We start from the raw sequence: 21,651 nt of genomic DNA on the forward strand, positions 1-21,651 counted from the left end.
CACTTTTAGCCTGAATCACCATTATCCATTTCAGTGTATTGGTGAAGAATGGGATTTTGAGTTTGGTCTGCACGTAGTGGCCTGGCTGCCATTTTCAGAGCTGAGACCAGCTTGATGCATGGAAGCTTTTGACATGTAGCACATGCCCTGAAGGGGCAACAGCTTGTTTGCTATGTTGTGACTTTGACGCCTGGCTACATGTGCAACATTCCTCTTGGTTGCTAAAGGGCAGCTCTGCAGCCAGCACATTGGCTTTTGCTGCTTCATTCTGAGCAACCATACGACCCGCATAAAAGCATGAGAGCATGTTGGAAATTTTGTCAATCTTGTTTACTTGTACGAGAGACAGACTGGCTGACTTTATTTGACGTCACGATACAAAAGTGTGTTATTAATTCCACTGTGCTAAGATGAGGTGGCTGCACTTGTTTTTATTGAAGGGTATATCTAGTGGCTCTAGTCGTTAATTCCACCCGCTATTGTGATGACAGCAAAGTTTTCTTCCTTCATTTCTTCTCCCATTCATACCGGTGGACATCTACATTCTTGGGGTGAAAGGCGACAAAGGGGTGCTGCCTTAACTGCCTTCCCATGCTTTAATACCCTGCGTATGCCTACAATTGCATTGGAGCTGTTCCATGAAAATAGTGCTTGTTTTACAATGGCTTGTTTGTTTTACATTCTCGAAAACAATGAAGCAACCATGCACAAGCATGCAGGCTCGCAAATGTGACGGTACACACTTTAATCAACACTAATTTGCAAGGACCAGTAACGAGGGCGACTCTTCATCTCAACAATACAGCACAGCATACAAGTCGCAGATGGTATACACTTGCCTCCAAAAGGATGCATTGTCGTGAAGCTTATATACCCTTTACTGTGGGGTGTGCTATTAGTGATAGTGGCAAACAGATAATAAGCAAAGTTTTCTAACAAAATGTGGTTGTGCACACAGTCTATGGAGGTTTAGTTGCAAAGTGCTACTAGTTGAAAAACAAACATGTTCACTGTAAGAACAGTAAGAAAAGTTGTGGAACCCAATGCTTAAAATATATTTGATGTTTTATAGTTATGATTCAAACATTAACTATATTAAAACAATGTTAGAACATTCAACAGTTGTTTATGATACGACATATTACATTTTATGTTAATTTTTAACATTTCTGTAACATTTGAATATAACATATAATGATATAATGTTACTGTAATGTTCATAACATTTTTATAGCATGTTCTGCGCTATCCATGGGATCTGGCAGGGTGCTAGTGGTCCAGGCATCATTGATGACAATATGGAGAAATTGTGGGCTTCGTGGGGGAGGCTTTTGAGCGGTGTATGTGATATGGTTTGTACCACGAGAAGAGTGTTGCAACATGTAGTTCTGTGTGTGCGGCGCGACTGTGGAAAGGGTTGGCCATATTGTCATCACCATCATCAGCCTGACTACGCCCACTTCAGGGCAAAGGCCTCTCCCATGCGTCTCCAATTAACCATGTGCTTTGCCACTTGTGGCCACCGTATCCCCACAAACTTCTTAATCTCACCCGCCCACTTAACTTTCTGCCACCGCCTGCCACGCTTGCCTTCTCTTGGAATCCACATGTGTTGCCTTTAAGGACCGGTGGTCATCTTGCCTTTGCATTACATATCTTGCCCAAACCCATTTCTTCCTCTTGATTTCGACTAGGATGTCATAAAACAATAAGAGAATATGCCTACTTAGGGCAGGTAGTGACCGCTGATCCAGATCATGAGGGGAAATAACTACAATAAGAATGGGGGGGGGGGGAGTGCTTATGGGCCATGGTATGTCTAGTTAAAAGACGGTTGTGAGATTGAGAAGTATAGCTGTTGGAGGTTAGTGAAAGCCTCTGATGCGGTATAGGAGGTGAAGAGGCGTTCGAGAGTGGGTGTGGGATGAGGTTTAGGTTCGAGGGGAGAGACCTGGACATCGGAGACTCGTCGTTCGAAAAGGAGCACGGTTATGAAACATCGGTCTGCGTTTTTTTTTTGTTTTGTAGGGCATTGCATGCAGGTTACAATACCCAGTCGAGCTGCCTATAACGAAAATTCCTAGAGTTCCTTCGCAACGAACGTCGGCATACATGCGCGGACTGTCTGCAACGTTCAAGTTGGTTTAGGTTACGCGCTATGCGCGCTAGAACATACCCTAACGGAAGTTACAGTTCAAATTAACGAAGGTGTGGAGTTAATATAGGTACGTTATGAATTGAAAATGTAAGAGAGTTGGAAAAGCCGCACTACACTGCCGAGAACGCTTGAATTTCTAGATAAGAACCAGAACCGTACCCTTGGATGTCGGCTATCACCTGGCTACGGATCATCTTGTCTTTTGGCCGAAAGTCGAGATTCCACGAGATCGCCGCGAGAGGGTGCAACCGTCCTTTCTCTTTCGTTCGTTGGTGCTTTGACCACGTTTAGGTCGGCTTGCTCGCAAAATGGCAGCGTAAGTACCTTTATTCGTATATTAGAGCTGTGCGCGTCTGCGATAGTTTTTTTAGACCATTTCTCATTGCATAAATATTGTTTTAGGACCACGAAGGAAGCTATACAGTCTGTACAAGTCTTCGGGAGGAAGGTGAGTGTGTAGGCCTAACTCCATATCGTGCCGGGGAAATCCATTACAAGATCACTGCTAGATTTTCGCTTACATGGGTTAAGTCGTGCCATGAATGCGATAGCAAATATGTGGAGCCGTCTTTGGCTTTTCAATTGCTGAATGAGCACTGCTGCACGGCGACACGGTGTTTACATGAATTTGAAGTGTCGGCGCTGCTACACGTGGGTATACAGCCTGTGAAGTTAATCAGATGGCACGCGGTGACAGCCGAGTTTATCTTGTAGTTCTGTCTAATATAGTATTACATGGCTAATAACTGTGCACATGTTTTCAGAAAACTGCCACTGCTGTGGCATACTGCAAGCGCGGCAATGGGCTGCTCAAAGTGAACGGCCGGCCGCTGGAGAACATCGAGCCCTTGACACTGCGCTACAAGGTAATTGCGATAAACTCTTGACAGGCCTTCAACCAAAGCCTTTAATTTTAAACCGAACGTTTCGAAGTCTGCTAGGCTTCTTCTGGGATGTGCGGAGGCTATTCTGTCAAAATGTTTAGCTTTTAAGGTAATTGTGGACCACTTGACGACGTTTGCAGGAGGGCTTTAGTACGCTTTAGGCACTTGTGCAAGAGCAACGATCTAAGCAGAACCGAACGGATAATCGTATGGAATGCACTCATGCTCGCGTGGCGATTCATTAGGAAAGTGCAACGGCTTCGTCATATGAAAAGCTTGTGTGTTGGAGCAGGTGTTTTGTTACAGTGTACTGGTTGTGCTTTAGTCGTGTCGGAGCCCTAGTTTTTACTAGTTTCAGCGTCACTCGTGTTTTTTGCTTTCTGCGAGCTTAGTTTCATTAAATGCAGAACTGTCCGGCGCGAACCTTCTGCCCTATGCAAGTCATTTGAAGCACAGCTGTGTCCAATTTTTTTGCATCAACGCTATGTGCAAGATGCTCCCCACCCCCCACAGTGGTTGAAATTTAACTCTTGAGTATTGCTGTACCTAACAAAATTATGGGTTTGAGCGAAGGCCTACTTCGGCATTTCTTGTGCATGGGTTTATTTTCTGACTTCAAGCTATTTATCTGAAATCAAAGGCTGTACGATAAAGGCCGAGCATTCCATCTCATCAAATGAATATGGACCTGAGCAGGCCGACAGCTTTGCCAAAGCAACCCCCTAAAATCATTGTTGCCGAGAACCAGTTCTGTGAGCCGTACCTTTTTTTTTGTGTGCAGCTGCTAGAGCCCATTCTGCTTTTGGGCAAGGAGCGCTTCGCCGGTGTGGACATTAGGATCCGTGTGAAGGGTGGTGGTAACGTGGCCCAGATCTATGGTAAGCCGGATTCATTGTAGATCTGTCTGCTACAGCAGTGTCTGTGGATATTTTTCTTTCAAGTATGCTAGCACATGCCTTGCTCAACAGTTGTTGCAGACAAGTCTGCTTCATTGCCTTAGGACTTGTTTGTTTTGTTTTCGTTTTGAATGGGGCTGGTAGGTCAGGGTCTCTGTAACTTTGCAATACTCTCAGCAGGCTGTTCAAAAGCACAGTCTCTGTAGTTGGCCTTAGATAAGTACTTCTGCAGGCAGTGTGATGTGAGAGCTTGATTTCTAAGCACTTCCGGGTGAAGCAAAATTATGGCTTGCCATTGCTCTTCAAGTGACTGGAGAAAAGTGATTAGTGATGGTCAGCCGACAATAAAGGACAGGCCACATTGGCTTAGTGTCTGTGCAGTTCAGCTTGTGAACCCAAGGATGTGGAATTAATCATGGCTAGGTGGCGACATTTCGATGAGAAATGTCGTATGTTCTGTGCATTGTCAGTGCATGTTAGAAAAACCTAGAGGGTTGAAATTTATCTGCAACCCTCCGCAGCATCTTCCGTAGCCCATGTGCAGCTCTGATATTAAACACATACCATACCAAACAATGACATGAATTGGTGCAGAGCATCTGCATAAAGGCCAGCCAGCATCTAGCTCACTAATGAGGCTGGAAAATCTGGTGTAGCTTTTAGTCAGTGTGCTTTGTTTCTTGAAGTGTTATGGTGCAGTACCGTGATACACTGTAGAAGAATATTCAGAATTGATGGTGATGACAACAGTAAAGTAAACAAGTGCTTAGATTTCTTATAAGCACTAATGAGTACCTATACTTTCTTCTTCTTTTAATAATTGAAAGCATTTGCCGAAAATTTATTGCCATAAGTCGAAGCAAGCATATAGACGCTTTACAGCGGCGTATCATGGGGGCTGCCATCTTTGATCACGTGATCACGCCGCCATTACTCGCCTCCTGACCGCTCGGCGCGCGCCTCGTCGCGACAGCTGCTGCGTCTGATGTTTCGGTTCCGACAGGCAGTGTTCCGGCTGATACGGTTGTAAAGGAGGAGGAAGACGAAACTATGGTTTTGCCCAAGCTTGGAAGGACATGCGAGAACCCTGATTTGATCACTTCAGGCGTGAAAACGCGATCGGACTTCATGTCGCGGAAAGCCGCTGAGCCCTCCGCCTCTTCGAGCCAACGGACGGATCGTCTGAATTCTTGTCTTTGCATGCGCTGAAGGCTCTGCTTAATGTTTTTTTATAGTTATTATATAAAACGGCAAGGTTTAATATTCTTGCGGTCTTACAGGCTGTTGTCCTATTCTATACCTGCATGCAGACACTGCTCTAAAACGCTCACATGCACATCGTATGCATTTGTTTACAACCTGTTAACGGTGCTTAGGAAACCTGAAATATTTCCTACTGGTTGATTAAACATAGAAAAGCGACAAAAATAAATAAATAGACACACACAGGTTGACTATCATGGTAGCAATACCATGCATCAGCAGCCTTCACAAGCTGGCGTGCAATCGTTTCGAAGGATTCCGCGATAGAATTGTTATAATGCGCGCATGGTCGCGCGTTCATGCTGGACGAATTTCACAGTAACGTCAGCCTCATATAAAAAATTTTTGTATGCTCGATATGCGGACATGGAAATGGTCGTGGCCTCTTTGGTTGTAATTAATCAGCTTCACTCTAAGCGTGCGGAGTCACTTTTAGTGACTGTCTCGCATGGACCGCGAGCAAGTGACAACCGCCCGGCACCGCAGCCGTAAACCAAATGCTGTAATCCGAACACGGTCCACGAAAAACGCGCTACTTGGAGCGAAAGTGAACAGTAGCACCAAGACGGCGTGTAATACACGGACTGACGGTAAGCGTTGTCGGCTCGCACGGCTGTGCAGTGCATAATAAACAGCTGGCGTATGAAGGCGTATGTCTTTTTTTTTCGTTCCTAATTCGGCCTCGGGCGCTCGTTTTACTAATGGTCACAGACCATAACTTACGATCAATGCGGTCTCAGAACAGTGCACAACAACTGAAAGCACGGCGTCATGGTTTAGGTGGCGGAACAGCTTCTTCATGCGGCTGTGTTGTGCACTTACCCTCGCAGATTTTCCAAGATCGAAACCTTTCTTTATTAGCTATCTAGCGCTGGCGAACGTGTTTGTTGCATTCGCCAGTTCGGAAAGGGTGCGTGGCGAACGGGCGCGAACATTGGCATTACCTCCTTGTGCAGTTCGGTTTCGTGAAGCTCCCAAACGACCGCATCCCGCACCTTTCACTCTCCGTCGCAATTCTTGCAATCCACAACAGAGCATGTGTTTCCTCTGCCTTTTCACATCATAGAAAGAACACATTCCGCAACCACCCGCGAAATTTCCACTGCTGCGTCGAGACGTACACGCCGGCGACTTACGAGGCCAGTAATGGTGCCGTGTTCCGAGCGCACGTGTGGCGCCATCTGGTCTCAAACGGAAGAACTGTGCGCTGTAAACGGTCTATACTGCAACTGTTAGGAACTTTAAGGAACTTTTTATGCATTGCTTAGCACTAGTGCCTAATTGGTCTTGAAATCCACTTGCATGCTCGCCTTTTTAAGTTCGTATGTATGTATTTCTGGAACATTTGAGCATCAATTTGATAATTTGTGTTCAGGTTCATTGAAATGAGGTTGCAGAGTTTCAAAAGGTGTGGGCTGGAAAGATGGGATCCTTGTGTCTAGGAATCTTTCTGTTCATTTAGGCTTCTGTGATCAAGGAGTCCATCATTTAGTGTGTTAGTATACATGTTCGTAGTAATGTTGAATATTCCATTCTAAATTTAATGTTAATTCTATCAAGCACTCGTTATTCAGAAATTTTATTTTTCTTATGCACTGTTTCTTTGCTGATCTGTATAACTTTGTTTCTTTTTGTTGTTGTGTTACCGCCCTTCCTCGCCTTCATTTTTTTTCTTTAATGCCTGATGACTCAAAAGATCTTTCATGAAAAAAAATTACTGGGGTAATAAAAGCCACTAGGCAGTGGTCAAAAAATAATTTGCTTAAGCATTCTAGGCACTGCTAGTTCTCCGCAGCAATAGTCCTTTTGCGTATTAGTTGAATAAATTCACCTTGTTTTGTCCCTCCTGAACCCCCGAATATTTTCTTGTCTCAGTCCGTACCGCATGTAAATGAGCATGCATAAATATTTTCAACTTGTTAAGTGAAGGTTAGAGGGAAGTGTCCAAGCTTTCTGTGGCTGGGTATAGGGCTGAATTGTGGAGTACAGTTTGGCTTTTTCAGTCAAATATTTCTCTTCTGTAAACACAGGAGAACTTCATTGATACACATTTTAAAAAGGAAGAGAAAAAGTGCATCCAGTAATGCATATTGTCTAAAGCTCTCAGATTTTTGAAAATGTTGCTCAAGAGTACGAAGGCGCCGCTGCGGAAAGTGCTGACGCACTATCAAGCCGCTGCTAAGAGCGGCGGCCGTTCACTTCGCCATGGTCGGCGGGCACGCGTCGTTTGCTCGAAACGCCGCTGAGAGCGCTGCAATTTGGTAGTGCACAAGCGTAGTCACGTGGTACTTTTTCATCTTTATATGCCGGAAAAAATGACACCGTAGGAGATACGATGCTGCAATAAACGAGATCGGTTGTTTATAAACCTGCTCTACAACTTAACGTAACTGTCTTGGCACTAAAATGAATATTTGAAATTTTGCATAATTCATCACAGTTAATTAACTAATTAAGCGCAATTAAAAAATATACTGAGGAGTGCCACTTGATGGCGAACAATGTGTCGTTGGTTTCAGCGGGCTGCGGTTTATCGCTCTTTTTAAATCCTTGGTTCAAATTACGTGAAACACCCTGTATGCATTATCCTTGTTGCAAAAGGAACATTGCAATGTATTTAGGCTGGCGGTCGGCAAGAGTGAAGCCATTTCATTGTCATCACCATCGCGTTTTTGAGCATCACAGTCACGGTTAAGGGTGCATGAACCGGCAAATTGTACGGATTAGTGATGTATCGGCGAAGTTCTGCTGTGTTTGAGGGAAATTCATATTTCTGATTGTTAAACTGAAATGCCAGCCATAAAATATGAAGTGTCGCAACAGCTATCGTGGTGGCTTGGTGGTTACGGCGCTCGGCTGCTGACCGAAACGTGTGGGTTCGATCCCGGCCGCGGTGATCGCATTTCGATGGAGGCTGAATGCCAGTCGCCTGTGTACTGTGCGATTTTAGTGCACATTAAAGAACCCCAGGTGGTTAAAATTGTCCACAGTCCTCCACTATGGCATTCCTCATAGCCAGAGTCACTTAGGGACGTTGAACCACGTAAAACGAAACAAACAAGTGTCACGACAATCCTGACACTTCATTCACTTTGCTTTATGCAGCCATCCGGCAAGCCATTTCCAAGGCCCTTGTTGCCTACTACCAGAAATGTGAGTTGTACTCATTTTTACTCTGTTATTTCTGTTGTGAATGCTAGTGCAAAAAGTTGCAGCAGTCTAGTTGGTGCTGTGTTTGGTTGGATGTGGGGTGGACTTACATAGCTATAGTCTGATACAATTTGAGACTGCAGTGATAAATGCCACTCAAAAGAACTGCGTCGGTATATTGTCATGACTGCAGCTTGATTTCTTTTCACCTATTAGCATAGTATCGCAGGGGGCTGGCAGGTGCAAGGGGATTAACTGTGACCTCATGACAGTGGTCATGAGATGACGGGCATTTACCACTGCGCTCTTCAGTTGTATTCAACTATAACTTGCATAGGCAAAAAATTGGATGCCTGTGCTTTCAGTGCATTTCAAGGCTGCTGAATCCAAAAATCATCTCCGGTCGTTTTGCTGGCCATGATTTATTTCATGTTTTGAATAAGTCCACATAGCTCCATTAGCTTTCTTCATGTGAGCAAAAAAACAAATGGTAACAATAAATAGAAGTAAAGAATGTTGAGGTCAAAAGGCCTGCAGGTCATTTGAGAGCGAGTAGTTTTGAGCAATAGATGACGACATTGCACGGGTGAACTAATCATTGTGATGGAGAAGGTATATGTGTTGCAACTTTGAACTTGTATTGAAACCACGTGTTTGAACCAAACACTCGGTTTGGATCTACCCCGCTTGGTCACCTGCGAAATGCACAAACCATTTTATTGTGCCAATTTGTTTTATGCATAATGCAGTTTCACTTCCACGCTGAATTTTTTAAGTTTTGCACTTCAGTTGTGCAAATTTATTCGTATGCTGCTTTTGACTGAATATATGCAGTGTCACCTCACTTTGACCCACAGCATGAGCTCGAATGAAGAAAGCCCAAGGTTTTGCAAGCCATAGATGGCAGCAGTTGGACAAACACTGCTCAAAATGCATGCACATTCGAGGTTTATTAAATTTGTCGGGAGCTGCTGTACCACTATCTGTTGACATTCAAGTACATTGCTGGTATGCACAGCCAAATCAAGCGGACGCAAGTTCTGTTTCATTCATATTTCATGCTTTGGAGTGCATGAAGGTAACCAGGCCCCTTAATTTCTTGTCTTTGCCGCCGTGGTGGCTCAGTGGTTATGGTGCTCGGCTGCTGACCCGAAAGACGCGGGTTCGATCCCGGCCGCGGCGGTTGAATTTCTTTGGAGCAGAAATTCCAGAGGCCCGTGTACTGTGCGATGTCAGTGCACGTTAAGAACCCCAGGTGGTCAAAATTTCCGGAGCCCTCCACTACGGCGTCTCTCATAGCCGTAGTCGTTTTGGGACGTTAACATAAACTAAACTAATTTTTTGTCTTTGCTGTAATGACAATTCAAGCACCTGGCGGTGGTAAGGAAATGACTGCAGTTGTGTTGATCGTAGAATTTATGCACAAGAAGTTATAGTCAGCTGGATGAAAATTTTGCATGCAATTGTGAGCTTACTACCAGTATACTCGATGCATGCAACCTGCAAATCTGCTTAAGTAGGTCTGCTGATTTTCTTTTGCCTCAACTTTGTTTTAACCGTAAAGTTTGAAATAACTTTTTTTTTTTGCCTAATTAGCTGATAAGAGCAGTGTGCTCCGGGGGTGAATAGGTCGCTCGCCTGCAGACTGCACTTACAAAGTAGCGAGTGCTGGTGTTCGCGTCATGAGTCTTTGCACATCTGTGCCTGCGGCAAGTGTAAAACTCCAGTACCAGAGTACCCACTGAATTAGTTGCACAGATCAGTGGCAAATCTGTCTTTTTACCTGAGCAGCCAGTGCATTGTGGTTACGCAGAGCAGGGACACTGACCATGTTGTTTTTGCACATTTCAAGCGTGCAAAATGTGTGTGATTGGCCAGCCATATTAACATGCTTGCATCTTTCATTTTTTATTCTTGCCATTCTGCAGATGTTGATGAGCAGTCCAAGAAAGAGATCAAGGACACCCTGATCCAGTACGACCGCACCCTGCTTGTAGCCGACCCAAGGCGCTGCGAGCCCAAGAAGTTCGGTGGACCAGGTGCCCGTGCCAGATACCAGAAGTCTTACCGTTAAACTTGCCTTGCGCAATAAACCCCCTGCCCCCGTTTGGCATATGTGGTACCATTTTATGACTGCTTCACATGCATCAGGCAACCCTGAAGTTGCCAGGCAGTACAGCTGCCATAGATCCATGTGGCCTGTGCATAGGTTGTTAGAATCTTCAGTGATTGACAAGGCCCCTCTCTAGAGTAGGTCATCTACCAGCAAACTTATGTTTTGGGTTTCGGAAAACACTGGGAATGAATCTGTTGTGTTGGGGGTAACAAGTTGGAAGTGCTGGAAGGAAGAGATGCAGCATAGGTGGCAACGCAAGTGGGGCTTTGTTTGCACCTCAGAGCAGAGTACAGACACCAGTTTCTTTGTATTGATTATTGTACATGCATCACCACCCACGCTGTCCCTGCCTGGGGCAGGGCCACCCACGCCCCAGGCAGGGACAGCGAAGGCTGCTCTGCCAACTCCAAGCCAGGGAGTGCCGGCCCATGGGTCGACATCCCGCAGGACTTCCCCTCGTCGGGGGAGGCCTGACACTCACCCACCCGCGGCTTCCCCGCGGTCGTCCAGCACCTCTTGCGAGGTGATGGACCAAACTCCCAGCCCGCCTGCTTTACAGCGGCGGAACAGCTCCCTTGAGCGGAAAAAAGACAGGACCGTCATAACGGCCCCAGAAAATAAGTAAACTCTCAATCACTCCTATCCCAAACATAAATATGGCTTTTCTGGTTCAGTGGAACTGTAGAGGAATGTTGAGGAACTACAGTGACATAAAAGATATTCTAGGGTCAATCTCGCCCATAGCTTTATGTCTTCAGGAGACCAATCTTGGTCCACAACATGCAAATATCCTGAAACACTATAAAACTTTTAGACGCGATCGTGAGCAGGCAAATAGACTCTCTGGAGGCGTCGCGATTGTCGTGCAAAGCGGCGTCCCTGCTCGAGAAATCACACTCAAAACAAAGCTTGAAGCTGTTGCGGTCAGTGTTGTCAGCCATAAAACAATTTCTATCTGTTCTGTATATATTCCTCCACATTTTACATTAACAGTCCACGATTTACAAGAACTTGTCAATGAACTTCCAGAACCGTATCTAGTAGTTGGGGACTTTAACGCTCACTCCCCTTTTTGGGGAAGTGAGCACCGTGACTCTAGGGGTCAAATAATTGAAGATTTTATCCTCACAAATAATGTATGTCTTTTAAATACAGAAAAAGCCACATAATGCTCCCCTACCTCAGGGAAAATGACCTTTTTAGATTTGTCGTTTAGTTCACCTTCTGTTTTTAATGATTTTAACTGGGACGTCATTAACAATCCATATGGCAGCGATCACCTCCCTGTACTAATCACTTTAACATCCCCACCGGAAATAATCCCCACAAGGCCACGTCGCTGGAAGCTCCACCTCGCCGACTGGTCACTTTTTAGAGCAAAGGCAACTTTAGAAAATATAGTTTTAGAACATCTTACTATCGACCAGATAAACGAAAAGTTTACTAATTGTATCATAACTGCCGCACTCACAGCTATTCCTCAGTCGTCAGGAGTGACGCGACAAAGCCATAAAGTATGGCGGACAAAAGAATGTAAAGAAGCTAAAAAACAACAAAACAGAGCTTGGGGTAAATTCCGTAGGTATCCGACAATCTCTTCATTTTTAAAAAGGCAAAAGCTAAAGCTCGGTACGTCCATCGCAGTGCCGAGAAAGCTTCATGGCAGAATTATGTTTCATCTATCAACAGTCAGATCCTATCTAAAAAAATGTGGGAGCAGGTTCGAAAATTAAACGGTAGCTTTTCACCATTCACAATTCCGCTTTTAACAACACCTGGCACACAAACAAGCATAGAGGAACAGGCAGACATATTGGGGAACATTTCACTGCAGTTTCAAGTTCATCACACTACACGCAGTCCTTTTTAAAATACAAAAATACAGCTGAAAAACAGCGGCTGCCAACAACTGGAGGTGCAAATGAAAAATACAATAGTCTAATTACCCGCCAAGAAATCAACAGAAAAAAAACTGCTCCAGGACCCGACCATATACATTATGAAATGCTTGCACATCTTTCTGAGCCTGCCATAGAAGCACTTTTGAGATTCTTCAACACAGTTTGGATGTCAGGGAAAATACCTGCAGACTGGAAGAAAGCTATTATTGTACCGTTTCTTAAACCTAGTAAACCCCCAACCTCTCCTAGCAGTTATAGACCCATAGCCTTAACCAGTTGTCTCGCCAAATCCTTCGAAAGTGTCCTAAATATAAGACTAACCTTTGTTCTTCAATCCTGTGAACTGCTTGATATCCATCAGTGTGGATTTAAAAAAGGATGCTCCACTACAGATCACTTAGTCCGCCTTGAAAATACTGTCAGAGAAGCTTTTATACACAAACAACACTGTCTTAGCGTCTTTTTTGATTTAGAAAAAGCATATGATACAACCTGGAGGTTCGGGATTCTCCAGGACTTAGCTGAGCTCGGCATCCGTGGCAGAATGCTCAACTCCATTAAAGACTTTTTGTCTAACCGCTCATTTAATGTCCGCCTAGGCTCGACCCTTTCGAGGGACTTCATTCAGGAAAATGGAGTTTCTCAAGGGTGCATTTTAAGCACAACTCTCTTCGTTGTAAAAATGAATTCTATTAGAAAAATAATCCCAAGGTCCATTATGTATTCAATGTATGTTGATGATCTTCAGATAGCATGTACATCTTCCAGTATATCCACATGCGAACGACAAGTACAGCTTACAATCAACAAAATGGCAACATGGGCAGACAAGAATGGTTTCCAGTTCTCAACACAGAAAACAGCGGCCTTACTTTTTTCACTCAAACGAGGCTTGCACACAAATCCAACATTACACCTCAACCAGACCGAGCTGCCTTTCAAAAACGAACACAAATTTCTAGGCATCACCTTCGACAAAAAACTTACTTTCCTGCCTCACATAAACGCACTGAAAAAGAAGGCGTCGCTAGCACTGAACATACTGAAAGTCCTATCACGCAAACACTGGGGTTCTGATCGGGTATGTCTTCTACACATTTATCGCTCTGTAGTACGTTCCGTTTTAGATTATGGTTGCATAGTGTATGGATCAGCAAGGCCATCGTACTTGAAGCGACTGGATCCTGTGCACAATTCGGGATTGCGCCTTTCAACTGGTGCATACAGGACGTCACCCATAAATAGCCTGTACGTCGAAACCAATGAACCACCACTTGCAGACAGACGAACAATGCTCACATGCTCATACATTTTAAAGATCCGTTCCCAGCCTAAACACATCTGTTACCCACTCGTTACAAAGTGTCCATCTCGAACACTATTTACCAACAAACCTCTAGCAATCAGACCACTTCTTCTCCGCTTTGAAGAGAAATGCCAAGAACTAGACATAATGAACATATTACCTAATATTGCCCGCAAACCTGATCCACTCCCGCCTTGGTACTGCCTACCATCTGTGTGCGACTTCACATTAACACAATTTCGGAAAAAACACACACCGCATGAGCAGATATTACAAGAATATTTAGCACTGAATGAAAAATACGGAAAATATGAAGCATTTTATACTGATGGATCAAAATCAGCACACTACGTCGGAAGTGCTGTAGTTCAGAGTAATTGGGAAAAAATAGTACGGCTACCTGAGTGTGCATCCATTTTCACTGCTGAGTGTTACGCAGTCTTGGTGGCTGTAGAAAAAATAATAAATGAGAACATTCAGAACAGCATCATTTACACTGATTCTCTGAGCATACTAACCTCACTTTACCATAGCAATGCAGTGACACCACAAATTGGGGATATCATACACAACATAACAAGCGCCACAATACAGGGACAAGACATAAAATTTTGCTGGGTTCCCAGCCACATTGGAATCGGTGGCAATGAGAAAGCAGATGAATGTGCTGGAAAAGCTCGGAACAAAGAAATAAAGAAAGTGAACATCCCCTACAATGATTGTATGAAGTGGGTACAATGCAAGCTAAGAAATAAATGGCGGTCGCAATGGAATATCGAAAGAAAAAATAAGCTACATTTAGTAAAACCCATCCTAGGCGAATGGAAATCATGCTCACACCAAAAACGATTCATCGAAGTTATTTTATGCCGTCTCCGTATAGGACACACACATCTCACACACAACTTCCTGCTAACAAAGAAAGACAAACCTGTTTGCGAGCAATGCGGACATGAACTTACCATAAACCACATACTACTATCATGCACAAAACTTGAATCATTAAGAAAAAAATATTTTGCAACATTTTACAAAGAACATATCCCATTTCATCCAGCGTTGATTTTAGCTGAAGATGCACCCGTTAGTATGCTTGATGTTTTTAGCTTTTTAAGGGAAGCCGGTGTTCTTCAAAACCTGTAATGTTCCGACCCTGAGCTTCTCTACTTAGAACGATACACCTAAGCCACTCTCTCAGTCCTGAGAAGGAGGCTGAGGTTTTTATGAGTAGTTGGGGGGCCTCGAGATCCTTGGTAAGCCAAGGATGTCCATGGAGGTTAACCAACTTTTTAAAGCTTCTGCAAACAGCCATTCCTAAAAAGTTTGTATTTAATCAGCCAGGTAATAAAAATAACTTTTAGGCCCTTTACACCACCGTTTTTATCAACTTTGTTTTCACACTCTGCTCAAGCCAAGTTTCCATACCTTGTTCTTGGCGCATGATAGCCTTAGATGCTTATGCGCCAATAAACCCAACACAACAAAAAAAAACAAACAAACCACGTGGTATATGCCTACAACTACGCAATAATTTGATCGAAGTTCTTTACCTGCTCCGGTTTTAACAGCCGAGCGACGTCTACGACATCGAAGGTCAGTATAGGTCGCGTGAGGCATGAAAACTGATATAATCGCTGCTTCGTCGTTTTACTGTAACATAAAAGCCAGCCTGCCTCAAGAGCCGCAATCGATAATGATGGTGATGGCCTTGCAAAAGATGGCACATACCTGCACTGGTGGATCGGTCAAGAAGCGTTTCACATGACCGCTGATGTATTAAGGCGGAAGCCTTTAATGCCTCATCGTTGTAAGCAGCAGTTGTCGACAGAAATGTCACGCTTTTCAATTGGTCGAAACGGTCGTGACGTCGCAGTGTGCGAATTTCAAACGGGGCCAATTCTACTTTGGCTACTAACCATGCAACCCATTAAAGGGACCGTATAGTGATGCTCCAAGTGGGACTGAGTTTAGTTAATTGCTTACTTAACCAATTAGCCTAATTAACCTTTCTAGTCAGACCAGATAAATAAAAATGGGAAGGAAATTGGCCGAGCTCGGGAATCTAACCCCGGTCTCCGGAGTGCGAGACGAGCACGCTACCACTCCGCCATGCCATCTTTTTTTTTTCTTTATTGCATTTTCACAACGGGTACAAAGAAGTAAAACATGTCAGCAACACTTGCACCGACACCGCAGGTTAAAATTGTTTCAGTTCAACCAAGTCATCAAACACATTTAACCAAGTTGGCTGATCGGGCAGTGCCTGATACACTTCCCTCAGACGTATGACACCTTCAATGAAATGCTCGCGTGGAGATCTCACAACTACTTCAGCATTGTTGAATTGTGTCCTTGTTTTCCATAAACTATGGAGGCCAAGGAGCATAATAGTGTCATAAGGGATGTCCTGTTTTCCTACTAGTAAGAACCTGATGCCATGCGGGTGTAGCAGTAAATCTTTCTTTAAGGTTCTTTGAAGCACATCCCAGAAGAAAAACGCATCCCAACAATCTAAAAACACGTGATCTATTGTTTCAGGTTTTTTACATAGAAAACAATCTGTTGACCAAGGGACAAAGAGTCCTTTATCATGCGTTCATGTTTTGACCGACAGTGTGCTGAACTCTTATAGCAACCCCGAAGCATACTGGAATGAACAGGTGGCAATGGCAAAGAAAAAGGCCAGTGGGTGGCAGGGGCGACCGCTATCAATGTTCTCGTGCGCCACTGTGTGTAACCTGTTCCTCATCTCCAAGATATGGTATGTCATGAATGGGTTGAGTGCCTCGCGGATCAATATTCAAAGGATCCATCAGGTTTTTGCTGCATTTATTTGGGCGTCGACACGGGAAAGAACTAGTCGAACAAACTTATTCTTGCCCGTGAAGAGAGGAGGTCTCGGTCTTGTTCATTTATTTGTACGACAAATCATGTCCCGCTTTATGTTTCTTCACGACCAGAACAATATTTTTCTTCGCACAGTTATGCAAGTTCGTTTATGTCGATTGCTACCAGGAGTTTATTAGTATGCTCTGTTGAAAACATGCGCGGTACCGTGAGAGGTTATCTGCGTAATGTTGTGCTTGTGTACAGAATGTTACAAGTGCGATTTTCAATGCAGTACCTCTCCAATGTCGCTAGAAAAAATCTGTATAAAGATTTAATTGAATCAATGCTCCCTGTACCCATTTACCGATTGTCAAACTGCGGAGGCCCAGGAGCACATGTGCTCAAAAGGGTTAAAAGAATGCCAGTTTACCCATCTTTGAAAACTTTCTTCTTCAAACCTCACACTCCGCTATGCCATCTCGATGGTTTGGAATGAATAAAGGCGCGTCTAGTGAATACCGTGTCTTCGTTCACTCCCATCTTCCTCCCTTCCCGTTACGGCGAGGTTTAGGTGTCCACCGAGATATGAGAAACAGATACATTTCCTTTCCTCAAAAACCAATTTCCCGACGAGCAAGGCGTAGAACCGAACGGGCGATGGCGTTCTGTGGACTCCCTGGCAGCGTTGCAAGACGCTGTCGCGTTCCGCTCTTTGTGGCGGGTTGTTTGGTTGGTTGGCTGCGTCTGAGAGAAGGACGAAAAGGAAAGTGCACGTGGCCTGCCTGCCGACTGGCTCAAGCCGAGCCACCACCGCTGCCACGTGCAGAAAGAAGAGAGTTGAAAGATAAGAAGAAAGAGAAAAACAGAGTAAAGACGCGCGTCGCAACAACCGCGTCCGCCGAAGCGGACGCTGGCTGAAAAAACAGATAAGCGGCCGTAGCCCGAAGGCTGCAACCCCCTCTTAGAGGCGAAGCTTAACATCTTAACCACACATCAGGGACACAAGCAGCAGCACCACGCTTAAGGCTTTCGCCTTACCGCACTTTAGGTCAAAAAAGTGCCCCCCTGAATTTTTTTTTCGTCAGTCAGCTGTCTAAACTGAAACAGATGGGAGAAGAAATTCGATTATAAAGTAAGTGGGTTGCGAATATGACGTGGTGCCATAAATGCCTTGCGCGTCATTACAAAGATGGAAATGTGCTACCGAAATTATAAATTAGAGCTTTGTACGAAATTAGGTTGTACGAAATTGCGAAAAGCACTGACAAACAGGACGAGAGAAAAGAGACATGAGGCACGAATACTGATGTAATCACTGCTTCGTCGTCAATGTAAAAGCCAGCCTGCCTCAAGAGCCACAATCGACGATGATGGTGATGGCCATCATCGGCGCTTGTCTCTTTTTCTCGTCCCGTTTGACAGCTGAAGCTGAGATATTACGAAAAAGAAGTTGCCGTGCCGCGCATAAGCTTGTCTCGCCATTCAGCCCGAGGACATCATCATCATCAAGCTTGTAGCTGCAGGGTCCATAAGTGGGTTTAGCATCGGAGACCAAAATATAGCGAACAACCAAACGGGCAAACATTTGCCGTTCTCCCTTCGTCTGCCAGGAGAGCGTCTCGTCAAGTAAGCGTTGCTTTGTGTGATGTCATGCTGGGCGCACTTGCGGCGACGTGCGATCGTACTGTGTTGCCAGTTCTGTAAGCAGCAGAATGGTGATGTCGCTACGGCCCCGGTGGCGGTGACTAATTTGTTTCACCCACATGGGCCCTGTCTGCAACGCCCTTCCCCATAAGTAATTGCTCAGCTACGATGCTCGTTTATGACCAAGCTTCAGCTTGCCTTTGTGTATCTCGCCTGCATTCTGCGTCTGTCGGCATGCCTTTGATGTTGGATGAGTAAACAGGTGAAGTACGAGAAGTATTGAAGGTCATAGAAGGCCTTCGCTGGAACGCTATCTGAAATTGGACTAGTAACTTGTGCCTTCAAAAGGGGACTCGTTCCGAGGCAACAGGCGTGCTAAGCCTCTCTACAATTTTGCGAAGGCGAACTACGAACCGCACCACTGTAGACGTGCCTTTACCGATGCGGTCACGTCACGGTCACCGCAAATAATGGACAGCAAATAATTATATAGTGTCTGATTTCAGGATTGTCTCTTCAAGGTGGCTGTGCAGCACATAAGCCGACCATCCGAATTACGAAAGCCACTGGCTGTGAGGAGGAGGAGGAGGAAAAACTTTTATTAAGCAACCCTTAAAAGGAAGCCAGTGAGGGTGGGGATAAGGATAAGGGGTTTGCAGGAACAGGTGGGCCCTCGCGGTCGCGCTAGGTGGCCAGGAGCCCATGGGCCCTGGCGACCTCTGTGGCCCAGGTCACCATCCGGAGCTGAACCTCCGGCTGTGAGCTGTGCAGCACGGCCTCCCATCTCTCCTGGTCGTCGAGTCTCAGAAAAGGGGGAGTTGGAGTATTAGGGCAAGCCCTAAGTATGTGATGAACATCCGCCTTAGGGTGTTGGCATAATTTGCAGGACGGATGGTAGTCCCCTGGGTGCATGAGGGAATACAGGTAAGGGTTCGGAAAAGTGTCTGTCTGAATCCGTCGCCAAACGACTTGCTCGTCCTTATTTAGCGATTTATGGGGAGGGGAGTAAACTAGTCGGGAACCCCGGTAGTGAAGCGTGACTTCATGGTACGTCATCATGCGTTCCCTAGCACTGCGGAAGCAGGGGAGGCCGTCCACCGCCCGGTTGACGAGTCCTCGGGCGTGATTGTGTGCAGCCGTATTCCCCGGGTGTCCGCAATGCGCAGGAACCCAGATGAGTGTAATGAGCCGACTCGGTGGTACAACACTGTTCAGAATGCGATGTGCTGGCGTGTGAACCCGTTGTTTGGCGAAATTTCGTATGGCTGATTTAGAATCCGAGAATATGTATTTGGCATTTGTTTGAGTAATGGCCAGGGCTATAGCTGCTTCTTCAGCCTCGACGGGATGTTGAACGCGATTGAGAGTAAGGGATGAGCAAGGATTATGATTGCAGTTAAGTACCGTGATTGCATAGGCTGAGGTGGTAGAATATTCTGCAGCATCTACGTATGTGACTGCTCGATCCCTAGCGTAGTGCTTATGTAGGGCTGTTGCCCGAGCTGTGCGACGATCTTTGTCATGCTCAGGATGAGTGTTTCTAGGCACAGGTGGAATATAAAGATTTTTTGCAAGGTCTAGAGAAATGCTATGCTGATCCGAAATTTGGTCGTCGAGGGTGATTTTGAGTCTTTTCAGAAGATTCTGTCCGGTAGGTGTTCGAGATAGGCGATAGTATTGCCCCGTGAGGTGGGCTTCAATTAGTTCTGCCAGGGTGTTATGCACGCCTAGTTTGAGGAATTTGCTGGTGGGGGTTGAATTCGGGAGGTGAAGGGCAGCCTTATATATACCCCTGATCATTCTATCTATCTGCTCCTGCTCTGTCCGAGTGAGATACAGATAGGGGAGAGTATAAATGAGTTTGCTGATACAGAAGGCTTGAACGAGACGTCGCGTGTCTGCCTCCCTCATGCCTCGGTGTTTATTATTAATTCTACGAATGATCGCAGTCGTATTCTGTACAGTGTGGCGGAGTGATTTAATGGTGGTCGTGTTGAAGCCGTCATTCGTGATGAGCATACCCAAAACCCTAATGACGGGTTTAATTGGAATTGGAATGTCTTCAAGTTTGATAACAATTTGTGGCGGATCAGGATCCGGGTATCGGGGTCTGATTAGAAGGAGTTCTGATTTGGCAGGGGAACATGCCAGGCCTATACTTTTTGCATATTGTTGGACCGCGTTTGTTGCATTTTGTAATGTTTCCTCTATTTCACCGCAGTTTCCTGCGCTCGTCCAGACGGTGATATCATCCGCATAGATGGAGTGATAGAGGTGGGGAATTTTAGACAAGATTTGAGCAAGAGGGATGAGCGTGATGTTGAACAAAAATGGTGAGAGAACTGCACCTTGTGGCGTACCACGGCTGCCTAGTGGGAAGGTAGGAGATGTGACTGATCCGATTTGGAACTCCGCGGTACTGCCCGTAAGGAAAGCTCTCACATATGCATAGGTGCGTTCTCCCACGTGCAGGGAGCTCAAAGCTTGTAAAATGGCTGAATGTTGCACATTATCGAATGCTTTGGTTGTGAAAATAGGAAAAAAAAAATGAAAAATTGGTTTCTGAAGGAAGGAAATGGAGCAGTAATTGTCTCGCATATCGGTGGCCACCCGAATCGTGCCGTAAGGGAAGAGATGAAGGTGGGAGTGAAAGAAGAAGGAAAGAGGCGCGGTTGTGGAGGGCTCCGCAATAATTTTGACCATCTGGGGATCTTTAACGTTCACTGACGCCGCAGACCACATGGACGCCTTTTCTGGATACTCCGGCTCAGTAGCCGAGCCACCTAACCACTCGGCCACCGCGGTAGTACAACTCGGGCCTCTCCTCAAAAATACTACGCACTAGTATTTCCCCGTCGCATCGAGCGTAAACCGCATTATGACCCACCGCGGTGACTCAGTGGTTAGGGCGCTCGTCTACTGAGCCAGGATACCTGGGTTCGAACCCTGTGGCGGTGGCCGGATTTTGTTGGTGGTGGAAATTATATTTATCGGTGAGATCAGTTAGGTTGTGGGGGAGGAGGAGAAACATGGCTTGGCTTATATGGGTTTAACGTCGCTTATTGCAACACTCTGCTGTATTGGGAAAAGGAGGTGGGGATGGTCGTTGAGCTGGGTGGCAGTCCTATTCCGGGACGCCATTGGCCGCCGCCGCTGCCCAGGCTCTCTGGATCAGGGCCCACTGGGCCTCCAGGTCCGAGCTGGACAGGGCCGCCTCCCAGCCCTCCCTACTTGGCTGACTAATAACGGCTATATGTGCATTGTACTGGCCCACACCATGTGGTACAGGTCAGCATACTGCCTGCAGAATTTGCACCTGCCCGTGAATGTCGGGTCCACGTGTTTTAGTACGGCGGGATTGAAGACCTGGTTTGGAGCCATCTAAGGTGGCACTCCTCGGTTCTGTCGAGACCCTTGGCGGGTCCCGGGAGTACCCTCCTGCAGAGCTGTAAATGGTTTGTAATATCCGCGAAAGCGATTAGCGGAATCGGTATGATTGCCGCG

The 21,651-nt window shown here is 45.6% G+C and overlaps 1 protein-coding gene across 1 annotated transcript; it reads left to right on the forward strand.

Moving 5' to 3' along the window:
* The first annotated feature begins 2,361 nt into the window (after window positions 1-2,361).
* Window positions 2,362-10,464, forward strand: RpS16 (ribosomal protein S16). The gene is made up of 6 exons (XM_089566509.1): window positions 2,362-2,474; window positions 2,561-2,606; window positions 2,923-3,024; window positions 3,824-3,920; window positions 8,307-8,354; window positions 10,280-10,464. The coding sequence occupies exons 1-6, from the start codon at window positions 2,467-2,469 to the stop codon at window positions 10,423-10,425; spliced, it is 447 nt and encodes a 148-aa protein (XP_089422635.1). The 5' UTR covers window positions 2,362-2,466; the 3' UTR covers window positions 10,426-10,464.
* The last annotated feature ends 11,187 nt before the right edge of the window (window positions 10,465-21,651 follow it).

Source organism: Amblyomma mixtum, chromosome 1, assembly GCF_055824585.1.
Source record: "Amblyomma mixtum isolate Tamu chromosome 1, ASM5582458v1, whole genome shotgun sequence".
Lineage (NCBI taxonomy): Eukaryota > Metazoa > Arthropoda > Arachnida > Ixodida > Ixodidae > Amblyomma > Amblyomma mixtum.

Bases quoted from the DNA above. Each gene is read 5' to 3' on its own strand.
- RpS16 (XM_089566509.1), top strand. The intron at 2,607-2,922 runs GTGAGTGTGTAG...ACATGTTTTCAG, and splicing joins TACAAGTCTTCGGGAGGAAG to AAAACTGCCACTGCTGTGGC. The intron at 3,921-8,306 runs GTAAGCCGGATT...TGCTTTATGCAG, and splicing joins TAACGTGGCCCAGATCTATG to CCATCCGGCAAGCCATTTCC.